Below are 26,505 nucleotides of genomic sequence, written 5' to 3'. Positions count from 1 at the left end.
GAATGGATTGGCCAGTTTGAATTAAAGAAGCTAAATGACTTCCGCCAACTACAGTACCATGTTTTCCTAATACCTTTTAATAGAATGTGCCAGGAGTGAGGCAGACAGTTTTATGGTGCTCAGTTGTGAGGCTGAGGTAGATCTGAAACATCAGAAAAAGCAATCAGAGAGAATAGTGGCGAATAACCCCTTGAGAAAAACAATGTAAATGGCTTAAAAATATGTGATTTATTATGAACATCTAGCCATGACCTATCTGTATAGGCCCTTTAGAAAATGCATACAAAAGGCTGTTTTTATTTATGTTTTTATTTCAGTCTGTCATTGGGGTTGTGGTTGAGGGGGCGCAGTGATGTGGGCTGGTGTGGCTGAAATGCCAGGGCTGAATTTATATCCCAGTCCGCCCCGGTAAAAATAACCTCAATAGGGACTCTGAATTGAAAGAGCAGGAAACTGACCCTAATGTTAAAACACTGTTTATGAGTTACTATAACAGGTCCATGTAACTTATTGAAAGATTGCAGCAAGTGGAATGAGTTAGTTTGAGTCAATAAGTACATTTTACACTCCTGCTTACACTGGCTGATCTTTAGATAGACGGCAGCCCTCAGACTATAATGCAATGGACAAACACACATTTGGAAGTGATGAGAAATCTGTGATGAACAGAAATGCCTGGATAGATGGCAAAACAAAGGAGGATGAAGACTCGGGTCATATGGAAAGGTTGATGATGGTGGGATGTGCAAGGAAGGAAGGATTGGCTAAAGTGAAGATGGAGGAGAGAGGCCACTGGGTCAGTAAGACTGAGTTTCTGCTGGCCGTAGCAGGGAATGTGGTGGGCCTAGGTAACGTTTGGAGATTCCCATATCTCTGCTACAAAAATGGTGGAGGTAAGCACATGAATGAGAGAATGCTTTGATTATTCAAAGGCAGATCAAGTGATCAAATTTAGCAACTAGGATAATTTAAAGTCAGATATTATGTTCATGTACAGCCAATGTCAAAAGACCAAGACAAACGATGGAAGTAAGGCATTCTCATATTGTTTCTATGAGGTGGAATATAGAAACTATTGTTAAGTAGTTTCAAATAGTGATTTGGTGGTGGGCGTTTCTTAGGGGCATTCCTGGTGCCGTACCTGGTCTTTGCGATGACGTGTGGGGTTCCATTATTCCTGCTGGAGACTTCCATGGGACAGTACACCCAGGAGGGAGCCATCACCTGCTGGAAAAGACTGTGCCCAATTGCAGAGGGTGAGCTCCACGCCCACAGAGGGGTGGTATAGAAGCAAGGCTGTAAATAGGACAGAAGGAAGGACATCAATACCAGGTGCAAATATTGTGACCACAAACAATTTCAATTAGATACAAAAAGTTTAATCATTTTCCATTTCCTCAGCAATGGTTTAGAAAGCCAAGTAACTACAGTCACTTTAATTCATAAAAATAACTTCATAGATGACGTGCTAAATGAGAAAAATAAGCCCAACTACCACTGTATTGCCCCAAGCTACAGCTTTTGTTGTAATAGCAGCTAAGTAGCCTCATCTACTTGAGCTTTGCTAGTACAGAATGGGTCGAAACAATGAAAACTGTCAAAAGTGGAGGGGTATTGAGATGCAAGGCCGCATTTGCGTTTTTATACAATGGCACATGTGCAAAACAGATTTCAGACAGAAACCACCACATATTAGTTTAGCCATTTCTTGGAGAACAATGCACAGCAATACTTTTACACATTTTTGTGTTAGGTTCTGCTCCTAATGGTTAATTTACTGCAATCACATGATTGTGTATACAATACTACTAATAAAGATATCAACACCATAATGTCATTCATATCAATTCACATAAGCAATGAGTAAGGACATACCGATCCCCCATGAAAAGGATTCAGAACCAAACAAGTGGAGGCTGGGGTGGTATGTGGGTTTGCATCACATCAGACTGAGTAACCTGACAATTAGCCAGAGCTCCGTTCAAACCATTTTGGAAATATAGACCTTTTTAGACATCCAAAGAGGTGTGATTAGTTTTGGAGACAGTCATACAAAACTATGTCATGTAATTCAAATGTAATCCAGTGTTCAAATTAAAAAATGATTTGATCTGAACTTATGGCTTTGCGTATTTAAGTTTGGAATACATATTACAATGAACAAGAACTGGTCTAATGAAGCATACAGGTGCTGGTCATAAAATTAGAATATCTTCAAAAAGTTAATTTATTTCAGTAATTCCAATCAAAAACTGAAACTTGTATAATGTATACATTCATTCTACACAGACTGATATATTTCAAGTGTTTATTTCTTTTAATTTTGATTATTATAACTGACAACTAATGAAAACCCCAAATTCAGTATCTCAGAAAATTTTAATATTGTGAAAAGGTTCAATATTGAAGACACCTGGTGTCACACTAGTCAGCTAATTAACCCAAAACACCTGCAAAGGCCTTTAAATGGTCTCTCAGTCTAGTTCTATAGGCAACACAATCATGGGGAAGACTGCTGACTTGACAGCTGTCTAAAAGACGACCATTGACACCTTGCACAAGGAGGGCAAGACACAAAAGGTAATAGCTAAAGAGGCTGGCTGTTCACAGAGCTCTGTGTCCAAGCACATTAATAGAGAGGCGAAGGGAAGGAAAAGAAGTGGTAGGAAAAAGTGTACAAGCAATAGGGATAACCGCACCCTGGAGAGGATTGTGAAACAAAACCCATTCAAAAATGTGGGGGAGATTCACAAAGAGTGGACTGCAGCTGGAGTCAGTGCTTCAAGAACCACCACGCACAGACGTATGCAAGACATGGGTTTCAGCTGTCGCATTCCTTGTGTCAAGCCACAGCGTCAGAAGCGTCTCACCTGGGCTAAAGACAAAAAGGACTGGACTGCTGCTGAGTTATGTTCTCTGATGAAAGTACATTTTGCATTTCCTTTGGAAATCAAGGTCCCAGAGTCTGGAGGAAGAGCGGAGAGGCACAGAATCCACGTTGCTTGAAGTCCAGTGAAAAGTTTCCACAGTCAGTGATGGTTTGGGGTGCCATGTCATCTGCTGGTGTTGGTCCACTGTGTTTTCTAAAGTCCAAGGTCAACACAGCCGTCTACCTGATCAACTTTATGGAGATGTAGATTTCATTTTCCAAGAGGACTTGGCACCTGCACACAGTGCCAAAGCTACCAGTACCTGGTTTAAGGACCATGGTATCCCTGTTCTTAATTGGCCAGCAAACTCGCCTGACCTTAACCCTATAGAAAATCTATGGGGTATTGTGAAGAGGAAGATGCGATACGCCAGACCCAACAATGCAGAAGAGCTGAAGGCCACTATTAGAGCAACCTGGGCTCTCATAACCCCTGAGCAGTGCCACAGACAGATCAACTCCAAGCCATGCCACATTGCTGCAGTAATTCAGGCAAAAGGAGCCCCAACTAAGTATTGAGTGCTGTACATGCTCTTACTTTTCATGTTCATACTTTTCAGTTGGCCAACATTTCTAAAAATATTTCTTTTGTATTGGTCTTAAGTAATAATAGTAATAATTTTCTGAGATACTGAATTTGGGATTTTCATTAGTTGTCAGTTATAATCATCACAATTAAAAGAAATAAACATTTGAAATATATCAGTCTGTGTGTAATGAATGAATACAATATACAAGTTTCACTTTTTGAATGGAATTACTGAAATAAATCAACTTTTAGATGATATTCAAATTTTATGACCAGCACCTGTATGCTTCATTAGACCAGAACTTGTTCATTATAATATGTATTCCTAACTTAAATACGCAAAGCTTAGTTCTAGGAAACAGGGAAACATTAACAAACAACAGCTAGGGCTTCTAAAAAAAAAAGGTTAATCTGTGAAAACAAAGGGGTAATACATTAGCTAGATAGATCATTTTACAACTTTTAGGCATCTGGTAGCAATTTTTTACAGTACAGAAAAAAGTATGAACAATGCATGCACTCACTTTGGATAAGTGCTAAATGGCATAAAGGATGGGATGTGCTTCTATCACTGTGAGTTGGTGTCTTCTGTCTGTCTGAGATTTACCAAACCTTGAAAGAAAGCACGGGGATTCTGTTTTGATCAGGTCAGCATTGGTGTAACAATAGATGTTCAAGCTGTGTGTACAGTATACACTCCAATACGACAGCTAACTGTCAATGTTCCCCCTCTTAGGTATAGGCTATGCTGGACAGCTGATTCTTCTGTACAGTTGTTTCACTTACATCATCATCCTGACCTGGGCTTTGTTCTACCTGAGCTTTTCCTTCAGTTCTCAACTCCCCTGGGCCAGCTGCACCAACCCCTGGAACACAGGTACATATGAGACCTGCACCTCCAGGGGAATTTCACTCACCATACATGGTGTTCTATATCGCAAGAACCGTTACAGAAAGTTGGGACAGTCAGCATTATATTCTCTTTAGATTACTGTGTTGACTCTGAAAACCAGACCATCAACGGAACCCGCCAGATGAACTCAACCTCTGCCGCCACTGAATTCTGGGAGTATGTTTACATTGATCCATATGAGCCACTCTTTTTACTGCACTGCGTACATGGTATAAATGAGGTGGGCAGCATCAGACAGAGGTGTTGTTGTACTTGTCTCACCCCTCTAACTGTTCTTCTCCATATAGACGCCGCGTGCTGGCCATCTCAGGGGGAATTGAAGAGGTGGGCAGTGTCAGGTGGGAGTTGCTGCCCTGTCTCATTGTCATGTGGGTTATCTGCTACTTTTGCATCTGGAAAGGGGTCAAATCAACAGGCAAGGTGTGTGAACGTTGCATACATTCAGTGTGTAAAGTATTAAAGCAGTACAATATCTAATCTTTCTCCTCTTACTGCTTTTCTGCACATCTTCAGGTTGTATATTTCACAGCGACCTTCCCCTATGTGATGCTGCTTATACTGCTAATCAGAGGCCTGACTTTACCGGGGGCGATGCAGGGGGTTAAGTTCTACCTCTACCCTGAACCAGAGCGTCTCTCAGACCCACAGGTGTGGATGGAAGCTGTGTCCCAGATCTTATTCTCCTACAGTGTGTCTGCGGGCACATTAACCGTATTGGGCTCCTACAACAATTACAACAATGACTGCTACAAGTGAGTCAATCTGGGCAAGAGATATTTAATAAAAGACTCTGACAAACGTATTAGTGAGCCACACATTTCTATTAATTGTAGGAGAACCATATATGCTATGAAATTACTTTCTATCCCAAATTAAAGCTGAGATTCTGTTGAAAAACCGACATCTGGCAAATCTTTGTGCGTGAATGACAGCCAGAAATATTGTAGTAGGATGGACTGGCAAACCAGTAGACAGCAAAACCAAACTCAACTCAACTTCAATAAGAATAAAAATTCAGTATAACCAGTGTCACAAAAAACCTTGGTTACTGTTAAAAGCCCTCTCTTCCCCTAAACAAATCACCGGTATCACCTGAACAGAGGTGTCTTTATAGTAATGTCCCTGCCTCAGGAACTGGGAGTCTTGATTGAACTCTTATAGAGACTGTGGGATTGATGAATGCTGCCCAGACTGAGCTGTTCATTGTCAAGCGCTGGGATTTCTGTTTGTGTTGCAGGGACTGTCTGTGGATGTGTTTGCTGAACAGTGGCACCAGTGTGGTGGCTGGGTTTGCCGTCTTCTCAGTCCTAGGTTTCATGGCCCATGAGCAGGGCGCACTCATTGAGGAGGTGGCTGAGTCAGGTCAGGTTTCATATTCTTTTCTCAACTGAAAACTTTTAGAAAAACAAGGAAAAATTACAAAATGCAGTGAACCAAATGTGTTGGATTTGAAACCACTCTCTCAGGTCCTGGTCTGGCTTTCATAGCATACCCCCAGGCAGTAGCCATGATGCCCCTGCCTCAGCTGTGGGCTATCTGCTTCTTCATCATGATCATTCTACTGGGTCTGGATACACAGGTTAGCTAGTTTGAACAGTTCACACACTCCTTTCTAAGGGCGTGTATTCCACAACGGACTTCTGTAAACCCCCTTCAGTTTGTAATGATGGAGGTGGTGATGACATCAGTGACAGACCTGTTTCCAGATGTGCTTCGGAGGACTGGGCGCCGGGAACTCTTCCTCCTCTTCTTCTGCCTCATCTGCTTCATCTGCCAGCTCATCATGATCACAGAGGTCAGAGCTAAATTATAGGATTCATGGTCTGGATCTGGAGACTTGAACAGGTTGTCACACTTCCCTCATCCCTTCACCCAGGGTGGAATGTATGTGTTCCAGCTATTTGACTACTACGCCTGTAACGGAACCTGCTTGCTCTTCATCTCTGTGTTCCTGTCCTTGGCCATGGGATGGATATTCGGTGAGGCTGGTTTTCTGTCATTTAAATGTTATTGAAATGATGAGCCGGAAAATCACTGCAAATGTCTAACCTTCCATCTCCACAATGTGACCCTCCAGGTGCAGAGCACATGTGTGTTGTGATCGAGGACATGACAGGAACGAGGCCTAACCCTTTCTTCAAGCTCTGCTGGCTCTACTTGACCCCTCTGGCTTCCTTGGTAAGTCTCAGACACTAGTGATGTACAGGCACAGGACTCGCATTGTGCAATTCCATAAAATACCAAGAGATGGCACTGCCACAATGGAATTGGTTACAAATCTATTGACACCTGTTGCCTTTATACTCAATGCTACACACATGCAACTACACCGATCAGCCATAACATTATGACCACCTGCCTAATATTGTGTAGGTCCCCCTTTTGCCGGCAAAACAGCCCTGACCCACCGAGGCATGGACTCCACTAGACCTCTGAATGTGTGCTGTGGTATCTGGCACCAAGACATTAGCAGCAGATCCTTTAAGTCCTGTAATTTGTGAGGTGGGGCCTCCATGGATCTGACCGGTTTGTCCAGCACATCCCACAGATGCTCGATTAGATTGAGATCTGGGGAATTTGGAGGCCAAGTCAACACCTTGAACTCGTTGTGTTCTTCAAACCATTCCATTTTTGCTTTGTGGGAGGGAGCTTTATCCTGCTGAAAGAGACCAATGCCATCAGGGAATATCATTGCCATGAAAGGGTGCACATGGTCTGCAACAATGCTTAGGTAGGTGGTACATGTCAAAGTAACATCCACATGAATGGCAGGACCCAAGGTTTCCCAGCAGAACATTGTCTGACGCATCACACTGCCTCCGCCGGCTTGCATTCTTCTCATAGTGCATCCTGGTGCCATGTGTCCTCCAGGTAAGCAACACACACGTACCCAGCCATCCACGTGGTGTGAAAGAAATGTCATTCATGAGACCAGGCCACCTTCTTCCATTGCTCCATGATCCTGTTCTTATGTTCATGTGGGTGCTTTCGTCAGTGGACAGGGGTCAGCATGGGCACCCTGACAGGTCTGCAGCCACGCATCCCCATAAATAACAAACTGCGATGCATTGTGTTCTGACACCTTTCTATCAGTACCAGCATTAACCTTTTCAGCAATTTGAGCTACAGTTGCTCGTCTGTTGGATCAGACCTCTCGGGCCAGCCTTCGCTCCCCACGTGCATCAATGAGCCTTGGCTGCCCACATGGTATGAATTTGGTGCTCTCATATTCAAGGATTGATGTTGAAGCCCTCATTTTCTTACTTCTCCCAGGTTTCATTCATCTGCTCTTTGGTGGAGTACCAGCCCTTGACCTTCAATCGTTGGTATGTATACCCAGGATGGGCATATGTACTGGGCTGGCTGCTGGCCCTCTCCTCCATCCTCCTTGTCCCTGGGTTGGCCCTGTTCCAGATCTGCACTGGTACAGGCAGCCTTAGAGAGGTGAGTGTGACTGAACTAAGTTTGAACTCCTGCATGGCTGGGTCATAGGATAGTTATGTTTCAGGGGTAAAATTTGAGACTTTGATCTTAAATCAACTTGGGAAACTGAGTGGGCGGGTTAAAGTATTACTTCTTTGCTGCACAATGAGTACATCCAATGATACATACATTGCTGATCACACCTATTACGTTTGACATGTTGATGAGCTGACTGTGAAAACTCTCCTCAGCGTTTCCTTAACCTGTGTCAGCCAGTTCCTGATCTATCACTGACCCGGAAGAAAAAAGCTGAGCTGCAGCCACAAATAGTCTCAGGAGCACCGATGGAGGTCCTATTGACCCCAGGGTAGGAATTGGCAGATAAATAAACAGATACCTAGAAAAGATACTGTGTCAAACTTTTCATATACTGAAACTTCCTCTCAACATGAAACTTGTGTTTACTTGCTTTGCACTTTCACATACCAAGACTTTAAATTGGTGTAATAGTGCCGTGGCTGACAATCTATAGGGACAGACTGCACAAAATTAATGTCACGGTCAAATATATTATATACATTGGTTTAGATAATATAATAGCATATGAGGATCATCCTATACATGATTAGTATATAAAGTTACATACAGTCATTCTAGATGCCGGGAGATGCATTTTGGGTGCGGTCTCTGTTGTTGAGATATTTGGTCATGTTTGACCCTTACTGCCTCCTGCCCACCACCTGCCTGAGGGAGATCTTTTAAACAGTGGGTGACTGTGGTGGGAGGTGTCAGCAATGAGGAATTTAAATGATTTACCTGGACTGACAGCTCAGACCTGAATCTAAAGGGGGAAAGGTAGTGGACATTTCCGGGAGTCCCCCACCACCACCTTTGTTGTTGTTTTGATCTCAGCAGGTCACCAGTTGATCAAGCTCTCCATGATATATGGACTTAACACCATTCGTGAGGAAACCAACCAGCCTGAAGTAATTTAAAAACGTCAGTTGCTTGACAGATGCTTTGATGGAGGTACATTCGTTGATATAGAGTAGGTAGATTTAGGGCTCTCCAGGGCAGAGGAATACGTCTGAATTATTTGTGCCCATCTTCACAACTTCATGTTGTGTCCTGTTGGTCAAGAAGTCAGATACAGTGGGTATAGAAAAGAAAATCACCCCCCTTTAAAATGATTACATTTTGTTGCTTTGCAGCCTGAAATGAAGACAGACACAGTTTTTGTTTCATTCAGCTGTATTTACTCAGTGCAACTTATAACATCCAAGTGAAAGATATAACACCAACATGTCAGATTTTTTTTTTAAAACTATCACTGAGTTGGAAAAAGGAACAGTTCTTCTTTGCAGAAATGTTCAAGTTCAGTTAAATTTGATGGTGACCGTTTGTGAACTGCTGTCTTCAAGTAATTCCACAGATTTTCAATGGGGTTTAAGTCCGGGCTCTGACTAGGCCATGCAAGGACATTCACCTTTTTCTCCTTCAACCACTGTGTGGTCAGTTTTGCTGTGTGCTTTGGGTCATTGTCATCTAGGAAGGTAAATTATCTTCCCATTGACAACGTCCTGTCAGAGATCAGCAGATTTTCCTCAAGAATTTGACAGTATTTTGCCCCATCCATTTTTCCTTCTATCCTGACAAGTGCTCCAGTCCCTGCTGCAGAGAAACAACCCCATAACATGATATTACCACCTCCATGCTTTACTGTAGGAATGGTGTTATTTGGATGGTGAGCTGTATTGGATTTTCGCCAGACATATCATTTGGCGTTGAGGCCAAATAATAAAATGTTAGTCTCATCTGACCATAACACCTTTTTCCACGTGGCCTTAGAATCTTCAAGGTGCGATGCACATGGTAATTTTATTTCTTTTGAATACCTCTGTTTTACATTGAAGTGCTCTCCTAAAATTTAGTTTTTAATCATTTGCAGACCTCCTTGATAATGCACAAATGTTATGGATGGTTTTGCTGAACTACTCTGTTATATCAGTTTCTTATAATGGGATTTTAACATCCACATAGATAATAATACGGACAATATTGCCAAATAACTTTTTGCACTACGTGACTAAAGACTGGTTAAAGACTTGGTCCTGTCTGATCATTTCTGTGTCTTTTTTGAATCACTGATCACCCTGGATGTTCAAGTAAACTCTGTTTCTGTTAATTAAGAAAAGGTACATTAATGAGACTACCACTGCTCAGTTTATGGAGGCCATAGACATCTCTCCTACCATAAGTGCAGAGTCAATAGATGAACTCCTGGATAATGTTTATGCCAAAATATGAATGGTCATGGATTGTGTTGCACCGGTAAAGGTAAAGAAACCTATGAGCAGACAGAAAACACCATGGAGAACCACCATGATGGTAAGCGCCCTGAAAAGAGTATGCAGGAAAATGGAACGTAAGGAAGGAAGGAGGACAACTAAACTTCAAATCCATTATGACATATATAAACAAAGCCTTTGTAGCTTCAACTATGAGTTATGCAGGGCTCGACAGCAATATTTATTGGGAATGATCAACAAGAATATGAATAATACCCGCACTCTATTTGCCGAGGTCGACAAGCTTACAACCCCCCTAAAGCAAATAGCATCAGAACTTGTGTCCACTGCGAAATGTAATGAATTTGCATGTTTCTTCAGTGAAAAAATCTAAAGTATTAGACGGACTATCAGAACTACACAGTCTAACAAGGACTCTGTACCGTCACCACGACCACCAAGACATAACTTGGTTATTATGTTGCACTTTCATTCAATTGATCAAAAATCCCTAGACGAAACTGTTTGACATCTTAAAGCTTCCATATGTTGTCTCGACACACTGCCACCTGACTTTGTTAAAACTATTTTTAACTATACAGCAAATAGTTATTGGCTCTCTGCAATCAGACATGTTCCCAATGTCTCTAAAGACAGCTGCAATTAAGCCTCTAGTAAAAAGAGAACACTGGATGCATCTACATTGAACAACTATAGACCTGTATCAAATCTCCCTTTTATAGTCAAGATCATTGAGAAGGTTGTCTTCAATCAACTCAGCAATTTTGTAAACTCAAGCGGTCTCTTAGACAAATTTCAGTCAGGCTTCCGGCCTCACCACAGTACTGAAACGGCTCTGATAAAAGTTTTAAATGATATAAGGTTGAATACTGATTCTGATAAAATAACAGTTCTGGTTCTATTAGATCTCAGTGCTGCATTTGACACTGTAGATCATAGAACACTTCTCCGGGGCGGTCCTTGATTGGTTCAGATCTTATCTAGATGGCCGGAGTTACTTTGTCACCATTGGTAATCAAGAATCCGATGGCTCTGACATGTGGAGTTCAACAGGGATCAGTTTCTCGGACCGCTTCACGCTACCTCTGGACCAAATTCTACAAAACAACAACAACTACCATAACTATGCCGATGATACTCAAATATATATGGCTCTCAAACTGTATGACAACAGCTCAATAGACTCACTGTGTCACTGTATGGAGCACATACATACCTGGATGAACCAAAATTGTCTGCAATTAAACCAAGATAAAACAGAGATTATTGTGATTGGCAACAAAGGTAAGAGAACTACTATTAGTAAAGAGCTGGATTCACCGGCCCTAAAAACCAGGGACCAAGTATGTCATCTTGATGCTCTGATAGACCTTACATTCAACAGTCACATCAAGGCGATCACCAAAACAGCATTCTGTAATCTTAAAAATATAGCCAGAATCAAGGGTTTGGTGTCCCAAAAAGACCAAGAGAAGCTCATCCATGCTTTTATCTCTAGTAGGGTTGACTACTGTAATGGCCTCTTAACTGGACTCTTGAAAAATACTGTAAAACAGCTGCAGCTCATTCAGAATACTGCTGCTAGAATGTTAACCAGGACCAAGACAACAGAGCACATCACTCCGGTTCTTAAATCTTTGCATTGGCTTCCAGTCAGTTTCAGAAGTGGTGCTTTTAGTTTATAAATCTCTGAATGGTTTAGGACCCGAATACATTTCTGATATGTTTGAAGATTACAAACAGAGCAGATCCATGAACGCAGGTCAGCTAGTATAGCCCAGAGTCCAAACTAAATATGGCAAAGCTGCATTTAGCAGGTATGCTGCTCAAAAATGGAAATAACTACCAGAAGATCTTAGATGTGCACCAAACATATACATTTTTAAATCCAGGTTAAAAACACTCATCTTTTCACGCACTTATGACTTAGTGTTTAAACTTTAGCCTTACTGCTTTTATAGCTTACTCATGGAATATTTCTATTTTCTTAGGCAATGTCTTATTATTATGATGAATTTTGTATTTCTCTTTTTCTTGGATTATTATGACGTATATTTTCTTCTTGGTAAAACTGAATTGCTCCTATGTATGAATTGTGCTAAATAAATACACTTGCTTGATTGCTATGGTATTTTAGTTCTGAATTAGCAATGCCATAAACATTGATGAATTCCCACAAAAACAAATACTTATGAAAACGCATATTAAAAATACATTCAACAATAAGCATGTTTATTGTCTACTTATAAGTTACAAGAAATACAGTACTTGCTACTGCATACATCTATTCAAAAATCACATAACCCCTGTGTATCCAACAAAAGCCTTAGACAACTGTTAATACAAGATTCCAAGGTAGGATTTAAGACACTGAATGAGATTGTCTTTTGATGTTTCAAAGGCATCTCTAAACTATTTGATTATACATAAAAGGCAAATTCACAAGGATACAAGTGTACATTTTCAGTATAATTTGTCAACTGCTGTAACTGAGAGGTCAGAAAAGGATCCAAATTCCCAATGCCTGATAAAGAACTCATTAGTAGCATTGTTTGAGCATGGTGTAGGACTTCTCGGTAGTGTAGTACCATACAAGATGACGCTCATGTCTCAGGAGCTGTGTCTTTGAAGCAGAATCCACAACAAACTTATGTATTACTTTGGAAGGCTACTTTCTCCAAATTGTTTGGTTCTAGTGGTAACTGTCTGAATCTTTTTACAATACAGACTAAATACTGTACCTAGGTAGCACTGGTGAATTAACTGAATTGTTAGTGTTCAAAACTGGCCAGGTCCCCTGCTTTTCTCTGGGAAGGCACTAGTGAAGACCCTAATGGGTGGAACAGTCAGGGTTCAAGATTGTGACTTTCTCTGGGAGCTTGACAAAGCCCTACTCAGAGTGATAAAGTGACGTATGGACGGCAAGCTGTGAATGGGAAATGGGAAATTCTTGCGGGAGCAGATCAGACATGGGAGCCAGGATTGGTGATGGAGGGGAAAGGCTCTCCATCCCTTTGTGGTTCTGAGAGAAAATATTAGGGTCAACTGGATCTCTCTTGAAACTGGTGTTCCATCCCACTCCTTGCTCTGGACAGTAATGTGTGTTATCTTCAACTCTGAGGTTGTTGAGGCCAGGATAGCAGCCTGACAGGGCCATGGTCTGGTGTAGCCTTTCCCAGACTGTGTTGGCAATGGGGTTGTTGTCATTGATATTGTTATTGTCATACGGACTGTAGTCATTCTGGTTGTTCTTGGGGTTGTTGTGGTTGTTCGATGCCTGGCACAGAAGCTCAGTGTGCTGGCGGAGCTGGGCGATGTCTCGGTCCGTGGCGTTGTTCTGGTGCAGGAGATCCCGCATACGCAGGGTGATTTCCAGCAGGCCTGAGTGGCTCAGGATGGCCAGCGTGTTCAGGAAGCGTCGGTTGTGTGCCGAGACAGACAGGGAGAGGCCAGGAACATGCCTGCAGGAACTTCTATCAGCATTGAGGGAAGAGGAGCCACCAGAACGGGATGAGATGGTGGTGGAGGTGTCAGCACTGGACACACAGACGGGAGAGGTGCCGGAGGGAAATCGGGAGCGGGGACTAGGCGGTGAAGCAGGGCACTGCCATTGGGACAGGCTTCTCTTAGGGTCCGGCTGCTTGTGGGCGTATTGTCTGGTGGGTATCAGTGAGTTAGTAGTAGAGGATACAGTGTCCTTCTCAGTACACATCCTCTTGCTCTGGTTCTGGTCCTCACTCCCAGTCCTCTTGACCTGGGGGTTCAGTGGGGTCTTCTGGCTGGGATGGGGGGCAATACGGGGGTAGGACCTGAGAATGGGCATGTAGGTTCTACTTTTGGTTTTCCTGGCTGGGTTGTCAACTTGACTGTCTGAAATATTCTTTACCACCAAAGGCTAGGAAAAGACACAGATGAAAAAGACATGGACAACATTATTATTATTATCATCAAATTAAACTAAACTAAAGTGTTGTCTGTTATGAAATGCTATATATTTCAGTTGGTCGCAATCTCCAGGAACTGCAATAATGCATTTCACTTGTTCCTGTATCCCTATAAATGATACTATAAATGAGTTTACATGCATGTAAAATCCCTTAGTCATTCATCACCATGTTTGAAACCAAAGAGCTACAGTTGTACTCAACGGTTTGCATACCCTTGGAGAATTGGTAATGTCTGTACCATTTGTAAAGAAAACATGAGTAAGCAGGCAAAAATTTATTTTATTTCTTATGGGATGCACATTCAACTGTAGGTCATAACAGAATGGCACAATCATAAAAAAAACATGCCAACAATTTTTTTCTTTTACTGACTACCACTTAAAAAGTCTGCATACCCTTAGATCTTAATAGTGTGTATTGCCCCCTTTAGCATTAATGAGGGCATGCAGCCTTTTGTATTAGTTGTCTATGAGGCCCCGAATTCTTGCTGGTGGTTTAGCTGCCCATTCGTCTTGGCAAAATGCCTCCAGGTCGTGCACAGTCTTTAGTCGTCTTGCATAAACCACGTTTGAGATCTCCCCAGAGTGCTTGATGATATTAAGGTCAGGAGACTGTGATGGCCACTCCAGAACCTTCACCTTTTTCTGCTGTAACCACTGGAGGGTCAACTTGGCCTTGTGCTTAGGGTCATTGTCGTGCTGGAAAGTCCAAGAGTGTCCCATGCGCAGCTTTCATGCAGAAGAATGCAAATTGTCTGCCTGTATTTTCTGATAAGATGCTGCATTCATCTTGCCTTCAATTTTCACAAGATTCCCCGTGCCTTTAGAGCTCACACACCCGCAAAACATCAGTGAGCCACCACCATGCTTCACAGTGGGGATTGTATTCTGTTCATATAGGCCTTGTTGACCCCTTTCCAAACATAGCGCTTATGGTTGTGACCATGAAGCTCTATTTTGATCTTGTCACTCCAAATGACAGCGTGCCAAAAGCTTTGAGGCGTGTCAATGTGTTGTCGGGCATATTGTAACCAGGCTTTTTTGTGGCATGGGCGCAGTAAAAGCCTCATTTTTGTTCATGCATCGTCATATTGTGCTCCTTGAAAAAAGCACACTTTTTCCAGACCAGCCTGAGGTTACCTGTGGGTTTTTCTTTGTATCCCAAACTTGGTTTACCTGACCTTGGCTTAGTATCAAGTGATCCCTGAATTTCCCACTTCTTAATAAGTGATTGAACAGTACTGACTGGCATTTGGATATCTTTTTATATCCTCTCCCATCTTTATAAAGTTCCATTGTTACGCAGGTCTTTTGACAGTTCTTTTCTGCTCCCCATGGCTCAGTATCTAGCCTGCTCGCTGCATCCATGTGAGAGCTAACAAACTAACTGACTAATTATACACAGACACTAATAGTAATTTACAATGCCACAGGTGTGGGAAATTCACCTTTAATTACCATTTTCACCTGTGTGTCACTTTGTGTGTCTGTAATAAGACCAAACATTCAAGGGTATGTAACTTTAGATCAGGGCCATTTGGGTAATTTCTGTTATCATTATGATTTAAAAAGGAGCCAAATAACAATGTGATCACTATCCTTCAATATGTATATTTTTTTGCATGAAATCAATGCCATATTTTCAAAATCAATGCCAGTGTATGCAAACTTATGAGCACAACTGTTTGAGCTGAAAGGATAACAGATGTTTTTTGAAATATACAGATCAGGTAAAAAAAATAAAATAAAAATATACCACTAACCAGTTAGAGCAATAATCAAAATGTCTGGAACAATTTTCCAAAGACAACAATATTGCCCCAAAGCATTGTGAAGAAGATGGTGAGGGAAGTAAATAATCTAGTGACCACAGTTTCAGAACTGCAGTTTCAGAACTACTTGTAAAAAACCCAAATTATGTTTTAGCTCTAAAAATAAGATGAACAGTCTTGGTTTGTAAATTTATTATGTATTTTTACCCTTTTTAGGCTTATATTGCTTTATTTCCTGTTTTATTTATAAAAGGACTCTGCCTGGAGTAGTGATGGGAAATTCGACTTTCTACTGACTCGGATATTGTCGTTCAATAAAAAGATACAAAAATCTTCCAAGTAATTTCGTTCATTTGAGTCAATAATGCCAACATGTCTTTATGATATTCCTGCCTTGGTCTATTATTCTCTCCAACTGTTCATAGACAATCGGAGAACTGGGCTGGAGAACCGGGTATGAAGCAAGTGATTATGTTGTAGAAATCCACTGTCAAATGTTTGAATGAATGATACCATTGAACGAGTCACTAGAGAAAAGAACTTGTGAGTCCCAAGTAACTAAAAAGATTCAATCAAAACGAATGAATCGTTCGCGAACTGCACATCACTAGCCTGGAATTCCTACCACGCGCAGTGTAGAGAAACAAGAAACCAGCCAAGCCTACTTCAGCCGGCACACCCTACTTCAGCTGGCCCGCAATAAAAGTGTTGCCCTCTCAAGATTTTAACCCGGGTCGCCCATGTGAAAGGCAGTGTCGTTAACCACTTCACCACACTGTTTTACCAGTTAAATGGCCATTCGTGAATGACACTAATACAGTTCAACTGACTAACCTTTCTTACTAAGTTAACCCCCGCCGTTTATTGTTAATGGAATATTTAAATAGGTGTAATAGAGGCCTATTATCAGCAAAAATCTGTCCTGTGTTCCAATGGCACGTTGTGTTTGTTAGACCAAGTTCATCATTTTAAAAGGCTAATTGATCATTTAAAAATCCTTTAGCAATTATGTTAGCACATCTGAAAACTGTTGTGCTGATTAAAGAAGCAGTAAAACTGGCCATCTTTAGTTGAGTATCTATTCTAGAGCATCAGCAATTGTGGGTTTGATTACAGGCTCAAAATGGCCAGAAACAAAGCACTTTGTTCTGAAACTACTAAGTCTATTGTTGTTGCCAAGAAACCGAAGCTCTCATACAACATTGTGTACTACTCCCTTCACAGAACAGTGAAAAGTGTTTCTAACCACAATAGAAAGACTTGTGGGAGGCCCCAGTGTGCAACTGAGCAAGAGTACAAATATAGTAGTGTCTAGTTCAGGGGTTCCCAAACCTTTTTGGCCGAAGACCCCATTTCCATATCAAAAAAACTTTGCAACCCTAACCATGAAGAAAAATTATATATTTGTAAATCCCCTGACCCCATTTTCATATCAGGTGACCCCAGATGGGATCACAACCCCTAGTTTGGGAACCTCTGGTCTAGTTTGAGAAACAGACGCCTCACAGGTCCTCAACTTGCTGGTTCACCTGCAAAACACCAGTCTTAACATCAACAGTGAAGAGGGGACTCCAGGATCCTGGCCTTCTAGGCAGAGTTGCAAAGAAAAAGACATCTCAGACTGGCCAATAAACAGAAATGATTAAGATGGGCAAAAGAACACAGACACTGGACAGAGGAAGAACTCTGCCTAGAAGGCCAACATCCCGGAGTTCGCCAACATCCGAGTCACTGTTGACGTTGACTATGGCAGGGTTGCTTTCGTTGACTGCACATGGAAGAGAGAAAAACATGAAAAGAGAAGAAAAAGTGGTATACTTACAATCAAATGTTGTTCTTTGTGGGATAAACATCTCTTGATGTTTTATTTAATCAAAATGTAAGGGAGCATTCACATTTTTGTCATTTAGCAAAAACTCATCTGATAACCCAATTATCGGCCATGCTCAAAGGCATAACAATAGCTGTATCACCTTGTTAGCTCAGGGATTCAAACCAGTGACCTTTCAGTTACTGACCGTTAATGCTCAAACTGGGATGCCAACCCTGATTAACTCATGGAAAATCCACATATTTTGCACAATCACATTTCTTTTGCATTGGTTGGTTGTATAACGATATCAGCAGATGTTCACAACTGGCCGGTGCCAGAGGTATTGCTAGGATCACAAAACATTCAGGGCTTAGCAAATAAGTTATTTTTTATAATATTCTTCCATCAATATAGAGCAAAATAACACAATGTGTGGTTACATGAACATTCACATGATATCACATTTCTGGCCTTCTTGAAATATATATATTTGACATACAACTGAATATCTGAAGTCACATCAAAATGTCTCGATTCTATTCACTTTGTCCCTAATAATGAATTTGTTTATGTACTATAAGAATGTGTTTATTATTTGCTGCATTTGTTTTCTTACTCTATTATGCAACTGTTTCATTCCACAGAACTGTATTTTCTACTAAAATAATGTTCAGTCATGCTTACCTGGCTCAGATTAATCAAGAAACGAATCTATCAGATGACTCAGAAGGTTCTTTCTTCCTGTTTCCCGCCCACTCTGTCCCTGTCACCATCATCAACTCTGTCCCCGCCCACTCTGTCCCTGTCACCATCTCCCACTCTGTCCCCGCCCACTCTGTCCCTGTCACCATCTCCCACTCTGTCCCCACCCACTCTGTCCCTGTCACCATCATCCACTCTGTCCCCGCCCACTCTGTCCCTGTCACCATCATCCACTCTGTCCCCGCCCACTCTGTCCCTGTCACCATCTCCCACTCTGTCCCCGCCCACTCTGTCCCTGTCACCATCTCCCACTCTGTCCCCGCCCACTCAGTCCCTGTCACCATCTCCTCCTCCACCGGCTGTCCTCACCTCTATTTCTGCCTCTGAAATTAGCCTCTCATTTGTTATTCCTGCTCTGTTAAGTTCTGCTGTCTCTCTTTGTGCTCTTTCTGCTTTTCCCTTAACCAACTCTCACCTGTTTGAGCACTATGTTCTTGATGATGACGATGGGAGTGAGGTCAGGGCCTCCTGGTTTGAGCGTTGGGATTGGGATTTGGTTCCTGTGGGGAGGGGTCTGCTCGGGCCTGACCTGGGCCTGAGAACCCTCACTTCCCCTGGCCTCACTCACACTGCTGCACTGGTCCTCTCCATCCGCATGGAGCCAGTCTGTACAACTGTTATTGTCTGGGGGAAAGGAAGTAGAGGAGTTAAAGAGGAAGAGAGTTAGATGCATCCTGGAATTTAGGAAAATAATCATACAATGGGATTTTCTGGATTTTTGTTTTAGATTCCGTCTCTCACAGTTGAAGTGTACCTATGATAAAAATGACAGACCTCTACATGCTTTGTAAGAAGGAAAACCTGAAAAATTGGCAGTGTATCAAATACTTGTTCTCCCCACTGTATGGTTCCTTCTTTGCATGGTAGAGTTGTAACTTGCATTTGTGGATGCAGCAACATACTGTGTTTACAGAGAATGGTTTTCTGAAGTGTTCCTGATCCCATGCAGTGATTTCAACTACAGAATCGTCTGTTTTTAATGCAGTGGCGTCTGAGGCCCGAAGATCACAACCATCTAATATTGGTTTTCAGCCTTGTCTCTAGCATACAGAGATTTCCTGAATGGATATTATGTACCTAAGATGATGATCCTCAAACTATTTGCATTTTTTTATTTTTCAAGAAATTATAAAATGTCTCAGTTTCAACATTTGATATGTTGTCTTTGTACTATTTTATATTGAATTAAATGATTTGCACATCACTGCATTCTGAATTATTTGCATTTTACACGGCTTCCCAACATTTTTGGGAACAGGTTGTATTTGTTATTCAAAAAAGTTGCAGACTGCACCTTTAAGCTTTAACAATTAAAGAAATACAAATGGATTATAGAGGAATACAGGGGAAACAGTAGTTATCCTCACAACCAATGTGACACATGATTATTTTAATATCTTGTATCTGTGAACCATACCAAAACCTCATCAAGGACAGGGATCTATTAGAGTAATATGCACAGTTATTTCAGCAATACTAATAGTGGGCCACTAGGCATCAATATTACTTGTGTCCTTCTCTATTTAGTAATACAACACCTAAGACCAAGAATGTGCAGAACACAGCCTGCAGGTCAGATCAGGGCCACAAGCCTGTTTAGTTCATCCTGTGGAAGGTTATTCAATTTTTTACAAATTAAACTACATTTATGGAAATAGAATTACATTTATGGACCTATAGCTTTTAACCCTTAAGTTATGTTAGGGTCAAATTGGCCCATTTTAAGACTTTGATTTGTCTGAAATATCCTTTAGGTTATTTTGATCTGCATGAAACTTTATGATATTGATCCTCAATATTGTGTTTATGAACATGTAAAACTAAAGGCGACCAAATTTAAAGTTTCAAGGGCCTTCAAAAAAAAAATTGTTACATTCGTAATATTAGTGTCAAAATGACCCGCTGGTGGAGAACAGATTAAAACGCTTGTTGAAAATCCTGCTGAGTGCAGATATAGAGTGGAAACTATACCTTACTACAAGTCTCCTCAACAACACACACACACACACACACACACACACACACCTGCCATGGTCAGTGTTTGTTGCAGTACTTCTATCAGGTCATATGAAGTGAAGAATTGTCACATATTAGAGATAAAACCAAATAACCCATAACATTATGACCACCTGCCTAATATTGTGTAGGCCCACCTTTTGGGTCCCCCATTCACGTGAATGGCAGGACCCAAGGTTTCCCAGCAGAACATTGCCCAAAGCATCACACTGCCTCCGCTGGCTTGCCTTCTTCCCATAGTGGATCCTGGTGCCATGTATTCTCCAGGTAAGTGACACACACACACACACACACACCCACACACATACACGTGATGTAAAAGAAAACGTGATTAATCAGACCAGGCCACCTTCTTCCATTGATCCGTAGTCCAGTTCTTATGGTCGCATGCCCATTGATGCCGCTTTCGGCAGTAGACAGGGGTCTGCATGGGCACCCTGACTGGTTTGCGGCTACGCAGCCCCATATGCAACAAACTGCGATGCACTGTGTGTTCTGACACCTTTCTATCAGTACCAGCATTCATTTTTCCTGAAATTTTTGAGCTACAATAGCTCATCTGTTGGATCGGACCACATGGGCCAGCCTTCGCACCCCATGTGCATTAATGAGCCTTGACCGCCCATGACCCTGTTGCCAGTTCACTGCTTTTCCTTCCTTGGACCATTTTTGATAGGTACTGACCCCTGCAGACTGGGAAAACCCCACAAGGGCTGCAGTTTTGAAAATGCTCTGACCCAGTCGTCTAGCCATCACAATTTGGCCCTTGTCAAAGTCACTCAGATCCTTACACTTACCCATTTTTCCTGCTTCTAACACAGCAACTTTGAGGACAGAACTTGCTGCCTAATATATCCCTCCCACTGACAGGTGCCATGACAACTTGATTATCAGTGTTATTCACTTCACCTGTCAGTGGTCATAATGTTATGGCTGATCAGTGTATTTCACCCACTGAGACCCTTTTTTTATGTTTAACATCACAAACACTAAAAGTTAAATCACCGCTCACCTTTCACAAACACAAGCTATTATCTTTGTTAATATTGGAACTGAACACTTCTCACAGGAAAGACTGTTGTGTAGTAGGTGGGAGGACCCATATATTTCATACAGTATATTCTCTTAAGTAGTTCACTTCGATAACTGTAACACAAGACCAGCACATCATGTGAGAGACAAACAGCACTTGGTGTGAGTGTCTTCCCAGAAACCTCTCCTCTGTGAACATCGTTATGGCTTTTTGTGCAGAGACCAATCCCTGCTCCATCTGATTCCCTAACTTGCGATTTGTGTGTAACATGTTTGGACCAGAAACATTGATGTTGTCACTATGGTCATAATATCTAGACATTATAAAGCAGACCATTGTCTAGAAAATGTTAAAGTATTGGTCCATTTTGTCCTTCATAGCAAGTACATTTCTATTTTTGGGGTAAAAAACGTGTGTTCATCATAAGGTAAATGTGGTCTAAATGGACTATATAATAAAATAAAACTAGTAAATGCTATAATTTATGAGTAATGAGTTGGTTATGGATGTCAAACATTTGTTTGCAGCTAAAATATCCATAGTGAGAACTGGGTAGTGATTTAACACCCTGGGTCAATTTGACCCGCTAACATAATGAGTGGAACCAAAATGTTAACAATGGTTAAAATATCTTCCCCATATCAGGTCCTCTACTTGTTTACTACAAAGACAACTGTCAGAAAAACAACCTGTGAGGCATAGAATCTGCTAAATGTGGAAATCACAATATGGCCCTCGGGTCAAAATGATTGCCCACCACTGATCGGTTGCGCATCATACTGCAGTCAGTCACACATCCCATCGGAAGTTGAATTGCACTACCTTTTATGTGAGCACACGTCATGACTAATGAGGGAGTCTGGCAGATGGAGAGTTGACAGGAAACACACAGTGAATATGAGAGTGAGTGCATGACGTTTTACAATTCGCTCCCTCACCAGAATATCCAGAATCTTTTTCGGAGCTGGAACAAAAAGCCCTTCCATCGGACTCAGTGTCTGCAGTAATCATGGAGACCAACAGAGTGGCAGTGTTGCTGGCAGTGTTGCTGGGAGTGTTGCTGGCAATGTTGCTGGCAATGTTGCTGGCAGTGTTGCTCCTGTCCTTGGCATTCTTGCCGGATTCACAGGGCTCCCTCCTACTCATGCAAGCATGTTCCTTAGGCATACTGAGCACTGACAGATAACAAAAAGATTATTGACTAACATTGCATAATGTTTTTAAAACACACAAGCCTATGGTACTTCAAAAACCTACAGTCATAGAAATAGAAGCACTTACACTCCAAGTACTAATAGAAACTCAGTTATGCTCCAAGTACCAGGACAATGACTGAAATGATGGGTTCTTTAGAGCTTTGAAGGGACATATTATTAGGTATGATGACATTATTAGGTATCCTGCTAAAGAGACCATCAGTAGTCAGTGTTACACCACTCTTGAGTGGAAACACGGCTATTGAAACACAATAGAACCAGAAACCATCCCAGACATGTGAATTTTGATTGGCTCCTCCTCTACCCTCCCAGAACACGTTGGGTCTTGTGTGTGTGGTCTGTGCATCTGTCAAGGGGAACGGGGTTCAGAGGACACATCCCTTTATTTTCCTTTATGGAGTCTGAGGGCTTGGACATCCTCCTATAAGGCTTCCACAGTTTCAATGTCGTGAAGGGGGTGGGACTTTACTTCACAAAATGTTTTAATTGACCCTTTATTTTAGTAAGGGTGGTCATAACAGAGACCAAATGTATTTTCAAGATGAGCCATGCATCAACACAAGTAATAAACCAGAGGTTATAGGGAGCACACCCCCCACCACAAAAAAAGAAAACCATGAACACACAACTCAGAAGACACAAACATGTTCTTCATGGAAACACACCTCTATCATCCTTTTGAATGTATTGTTTCCTGTTATCTAGATTAATTATCACAAATTAAACAAAGAAAGTAGCAGTAAACAAATGAGACATTACATCTATTTCACAGTTGCCAATCAGATACCAAATCAGTCTTCCTAGCATTTCTCTGCCTAATGAGTTCAAGCAGCTCTTTTGAGAACCAAGGATTTGAATGATCTCGTGGTCTCGGTGACATTTAAAAGGGGCCTGTCTATCAACTAATGGGATGAAAATCAATGAGAACTGCACCAGTGCCAGACCCGGGTCTGGGAATTCATTTACAGAGAAAAGCTCAGAATAAAATACATCCTGCAAAACAGCTATCTGTGAAACATTTTTAAAATGTCTCTTAATTAGGTGGGAGTCACCATTTTATTGTTTAGTACTTCTAATGCAAACTATTGGACAATGATCCCTAATATGGTTTGCAAAAAATTACAACAATTAAACTGTTGATCTATATTTGTGTGGGATATTTGTCTGAATTAGATCAATAACTGAGGAGTTTACAGGATTTATAACATTAATCTTAGTAGGTATTAAAATCCACTGTGTCAAATTAAAATCAATGCAAAATCTCTTTAGTTTATCAGAGTTTGGTGTCAACCAGTTAAGATTCAGATTGTCTATAATAATATAACCATCTCAGAGGAAAGTATTAACAGCAACAGCCAAAGGAGCATTGGGACAGTATATCCCTGCAACAATAACAATTTGCACTTTCAGCAATAGATATAAAAAAGTGAACAGCTCAAAAAGCGGAGGTACAAAAACATGTTTGGGATACTATAAAGCTGATTTTAGCATAGATGGCTACTCCTCCACTTTTTCTTATCATATAATATATGCTTGTCTTGCAATCTTTTTAAACAGCTTTCTGAGAGTACCAGAAGTTCCAGATTTGTACTCTGAATCTAAAATCAATCAAATCTATTTTAGGCAGCATAATTTGCACATTTAAGTGCATCCGTCCAAGCCCTGCACATGCTTTAAATTCTGATGGAGTATCCAAAGTAAGGTTTACAGAAGTAGGGTCGGAGTCTGTGGAAACCTTAATGTGTACAGTTATAAGACTTACAACCGTTACACCACATGCCCTGCACTTGCTACGTGGCTATTAAACTTGCCAGATGTGCAACTGAAATGCCCACTGCGACACCCATAAGTTGAAAGAGCCCAGTTCCAGGTTTCAGAGCCCAGTTCCAGGTTTCCAGGTTTGAAGCGCCAAAAACAAATGCCAAAATCCAAATTCTGAACATTACAGAGGAGTATCGTTTGAGACAATATGCACCACAACACTGCTTATCTCTGAATGTTCCCCCAGTACACCATGAATCTTACCCTTGATGTTAAGCACACACAACAGAGAAGCACACACAACAGAGAAGCACACACAACAGAGAAGCACTCAGCTCATAAACTGTCCACACTTCTCAGACAATAGAGCTCACCAAAACAAGAGTCCCCTGGCCAAGAGGCTGCGTGTTGGGGCAACTCGGGTGGTAAGCCCTTTTGTGCCAGGACAGCGTTCCGGTGAAGATTAGGTGGGAACTCCGAAACGGTTTAAAATCTCAGTTCCTGCTGAGAGGGCAAGAAAGCAAGACACGACACTCCCTGCGCTTTTGCTTCTCATCCAAATGTTATTTCTTCCCTTTTTGCCAGCCCTCCACAAAATTGGTTGCAAGGGGGTGTGGAGTAGAAAGACAACATAGAGAGGGCCAATGCTGGAATCTGTCCCAGCAAACCACTGACACCAGCAGGAACCTCTGTCGGTAATACAGAGCAACCAAGCCAAGAGGAGCAGTCCTGCTCAGCAAAGATAGCTGCAGCATAAGCCTCCTGAACTCAGTTAAGATCCTTAAAATCAGCAACGCATTCATTTAATGGATTTACTTCAGCAAGGTCAATAAGCCTCTTCAGCTGTTTTGTGAACATTCATCAAACTCAGCAATGAAATCATCTTCCTCAACAACTATGAACTTTTTGCAAGTTTCACACTTCATTGCTATGGTTTTATTTACTTTTCTGAGAACGCCAAACTTTTCCTACATTACCCTGTTTGTGTGCGGAGCGGGTTTGTTCACACTAAACAAAACGTATTATTTAAAATGTCTGAATAGATGGTAAAATTTATAAAACTGCAGTGGATGAAAAGAGATCAGATTAAAATAATAAAAACTGTATATTAAATTATGTAAAACATTGAGTAAACATGCGAAAATGCTTGGCTGAACGTGACGCACTTCCGGCAATTATAGATTTTAACTAGAATAAAGCCTCCTCCGTTTGACTTTAGGCGATGACCACGCAAAAAACCTACCTTCTTGCCACAATAGGCATCTAACGTTCTCTGTGGCACATAGACACTTCCTTCTTCTTTTGTAAATCTAATTGAATGTGACAAAAAAAATAAGACAAAAGTATTAAACGAAATCAGTAAAATTTAGAGAGCCTACACGTTCTTTTAGGCATGGGGTGAAAAACGTTAGCCTTAATTGTCACCAGGTATAAATAGTATGTCCATGTCCACATATAAATACCAGCGTTCTATGCCTTCATTAGATTCGAACAACACTAATATTCGAAAAAACTTTCACCTTACCTTCGCCAATAGATTAAAATAGAAACTCTTTGCGAGAGTGATTCGTTTTGCACTTTTATTGACAATAGGCAACTCCTTTCTAGCGCCAACGTTTTTGTTATATCATGCTCAGAGCGTAGATGTCTTTCGATAACATTTGAGGATCCAGTTAATTAACATAAGCGGAGGAGATGTGAGGACTACCTGTAAATAAGTGGTTTGTTTGTATTCATAAGAATCCCATTTGCAAGATTGCACCGTACGGAACCTGACGCAGAAACCTCTTAGAGACCTCCCCTCGCTTCTTTGCGAAGCAGCCCACCCCAATCGCAAATCAGGGAGGGCATGGCATAATAAAGGCTATTCCTGGCCAATCCAGAATCAAGGCACGCACGTGTAGGGGTGGGCATGAGATGGCGTTAGCAGGTGTTCGAACTACGCGGGGCAGATGACAAGATTAGGAAGACAAGGGTTGTTGACTGAATGCTTTTAAACTGATTATCCTTGAGAAAAGATACGTATTTGGCTATTTTTTTGGTTTGCTGGACATGAACACGAAGTACAAGCTGTAGCTTATT

General features: G+C 41.4%; 2 protein-coding genes across 2 annotated transcripts; one reads left to right on the top strand and one right to left on the bottom strand.

Annotated features, from left to right (window-relative positions):
- Positions 1-351: 351 nt before the first annotated feature.
- Positions 352-8,180, top strand: LOC105023572 (sodium- and chloride-dependent GABA transporter 2-like). The gene is made up of 13 exons (XM_010892884.3): positions 352-893; positions 1,122-1,256; positions 4,195-4,335; positions 4,446-4,527; positions 4,659-4,791; positions 4,885-5,123; positions 5,609-5,733; positions 5,838-5,950; positions 6,029-6,166; positions 6,248-6,350; positions 6,449-6,549; positions 7,645-7,815; positions 8,046-8,180. The coding sequence occupies exons 1-13, from the start codon at positions 623-625 to the stop codon at positions 8,163-8,165; spliced, it is 1,872 nt and encodes a 623-aa protein (XP_010891186.2). The 5' UTR covers positions 352-622; the 3' UTR covers positions 8,166-8,180.
- A 4,127-nt stretch (positions 8,181-12,307) lies between these two features.
- Positions 12,308-26,228, bottom strand: si:ch211-132b12.7 (uncharacterized protein LOC564531 homolog). The gene is made up of 5 exons (XM_010892883.3): positions 26,132-26,228; positions 25,667-25,733; positions 22,384-22,620; positions 18,812-19,020; positions 12,308-13,998 (listed from the first exon to the last, which is right to left on the bottom strand). The coding sequence occupies exons 3-5, from the start codon at positions 22,610-22,612 to the stop codon at positions 12,994-12,996; spliced, it is 1,443 nt and encodes a 480-aa protein (XP_010891185.2). The 5' UTR covers positions 22,613-22,620; positions 25,667-25,733; positions 26,132-26,228; the 3' UTR covers positions 12,308-12,993.
- Positions 26,229-26,505: the final 277 nt, after the last annotated feature.

This window comes from Esox lucius, chromosome 1 (assembly GCF_011004845.1).
Source record: "Esox lucius isolate fEsoLuc1 chromosome 1, fEsoLuc1.pri, whole genome shotgun sequence".
Taxonomy (NCBI): Eukaryota; Metazoa; Chordata; class Actinopteri; order Esociformes; family Esocidae; genus Esox; species Esox lucius.
The sequence above is the reverse complement of the archived record's forward strand: the minus strand, read 5'-3'. Positions and strand labels throughout refer to the sequence as shown.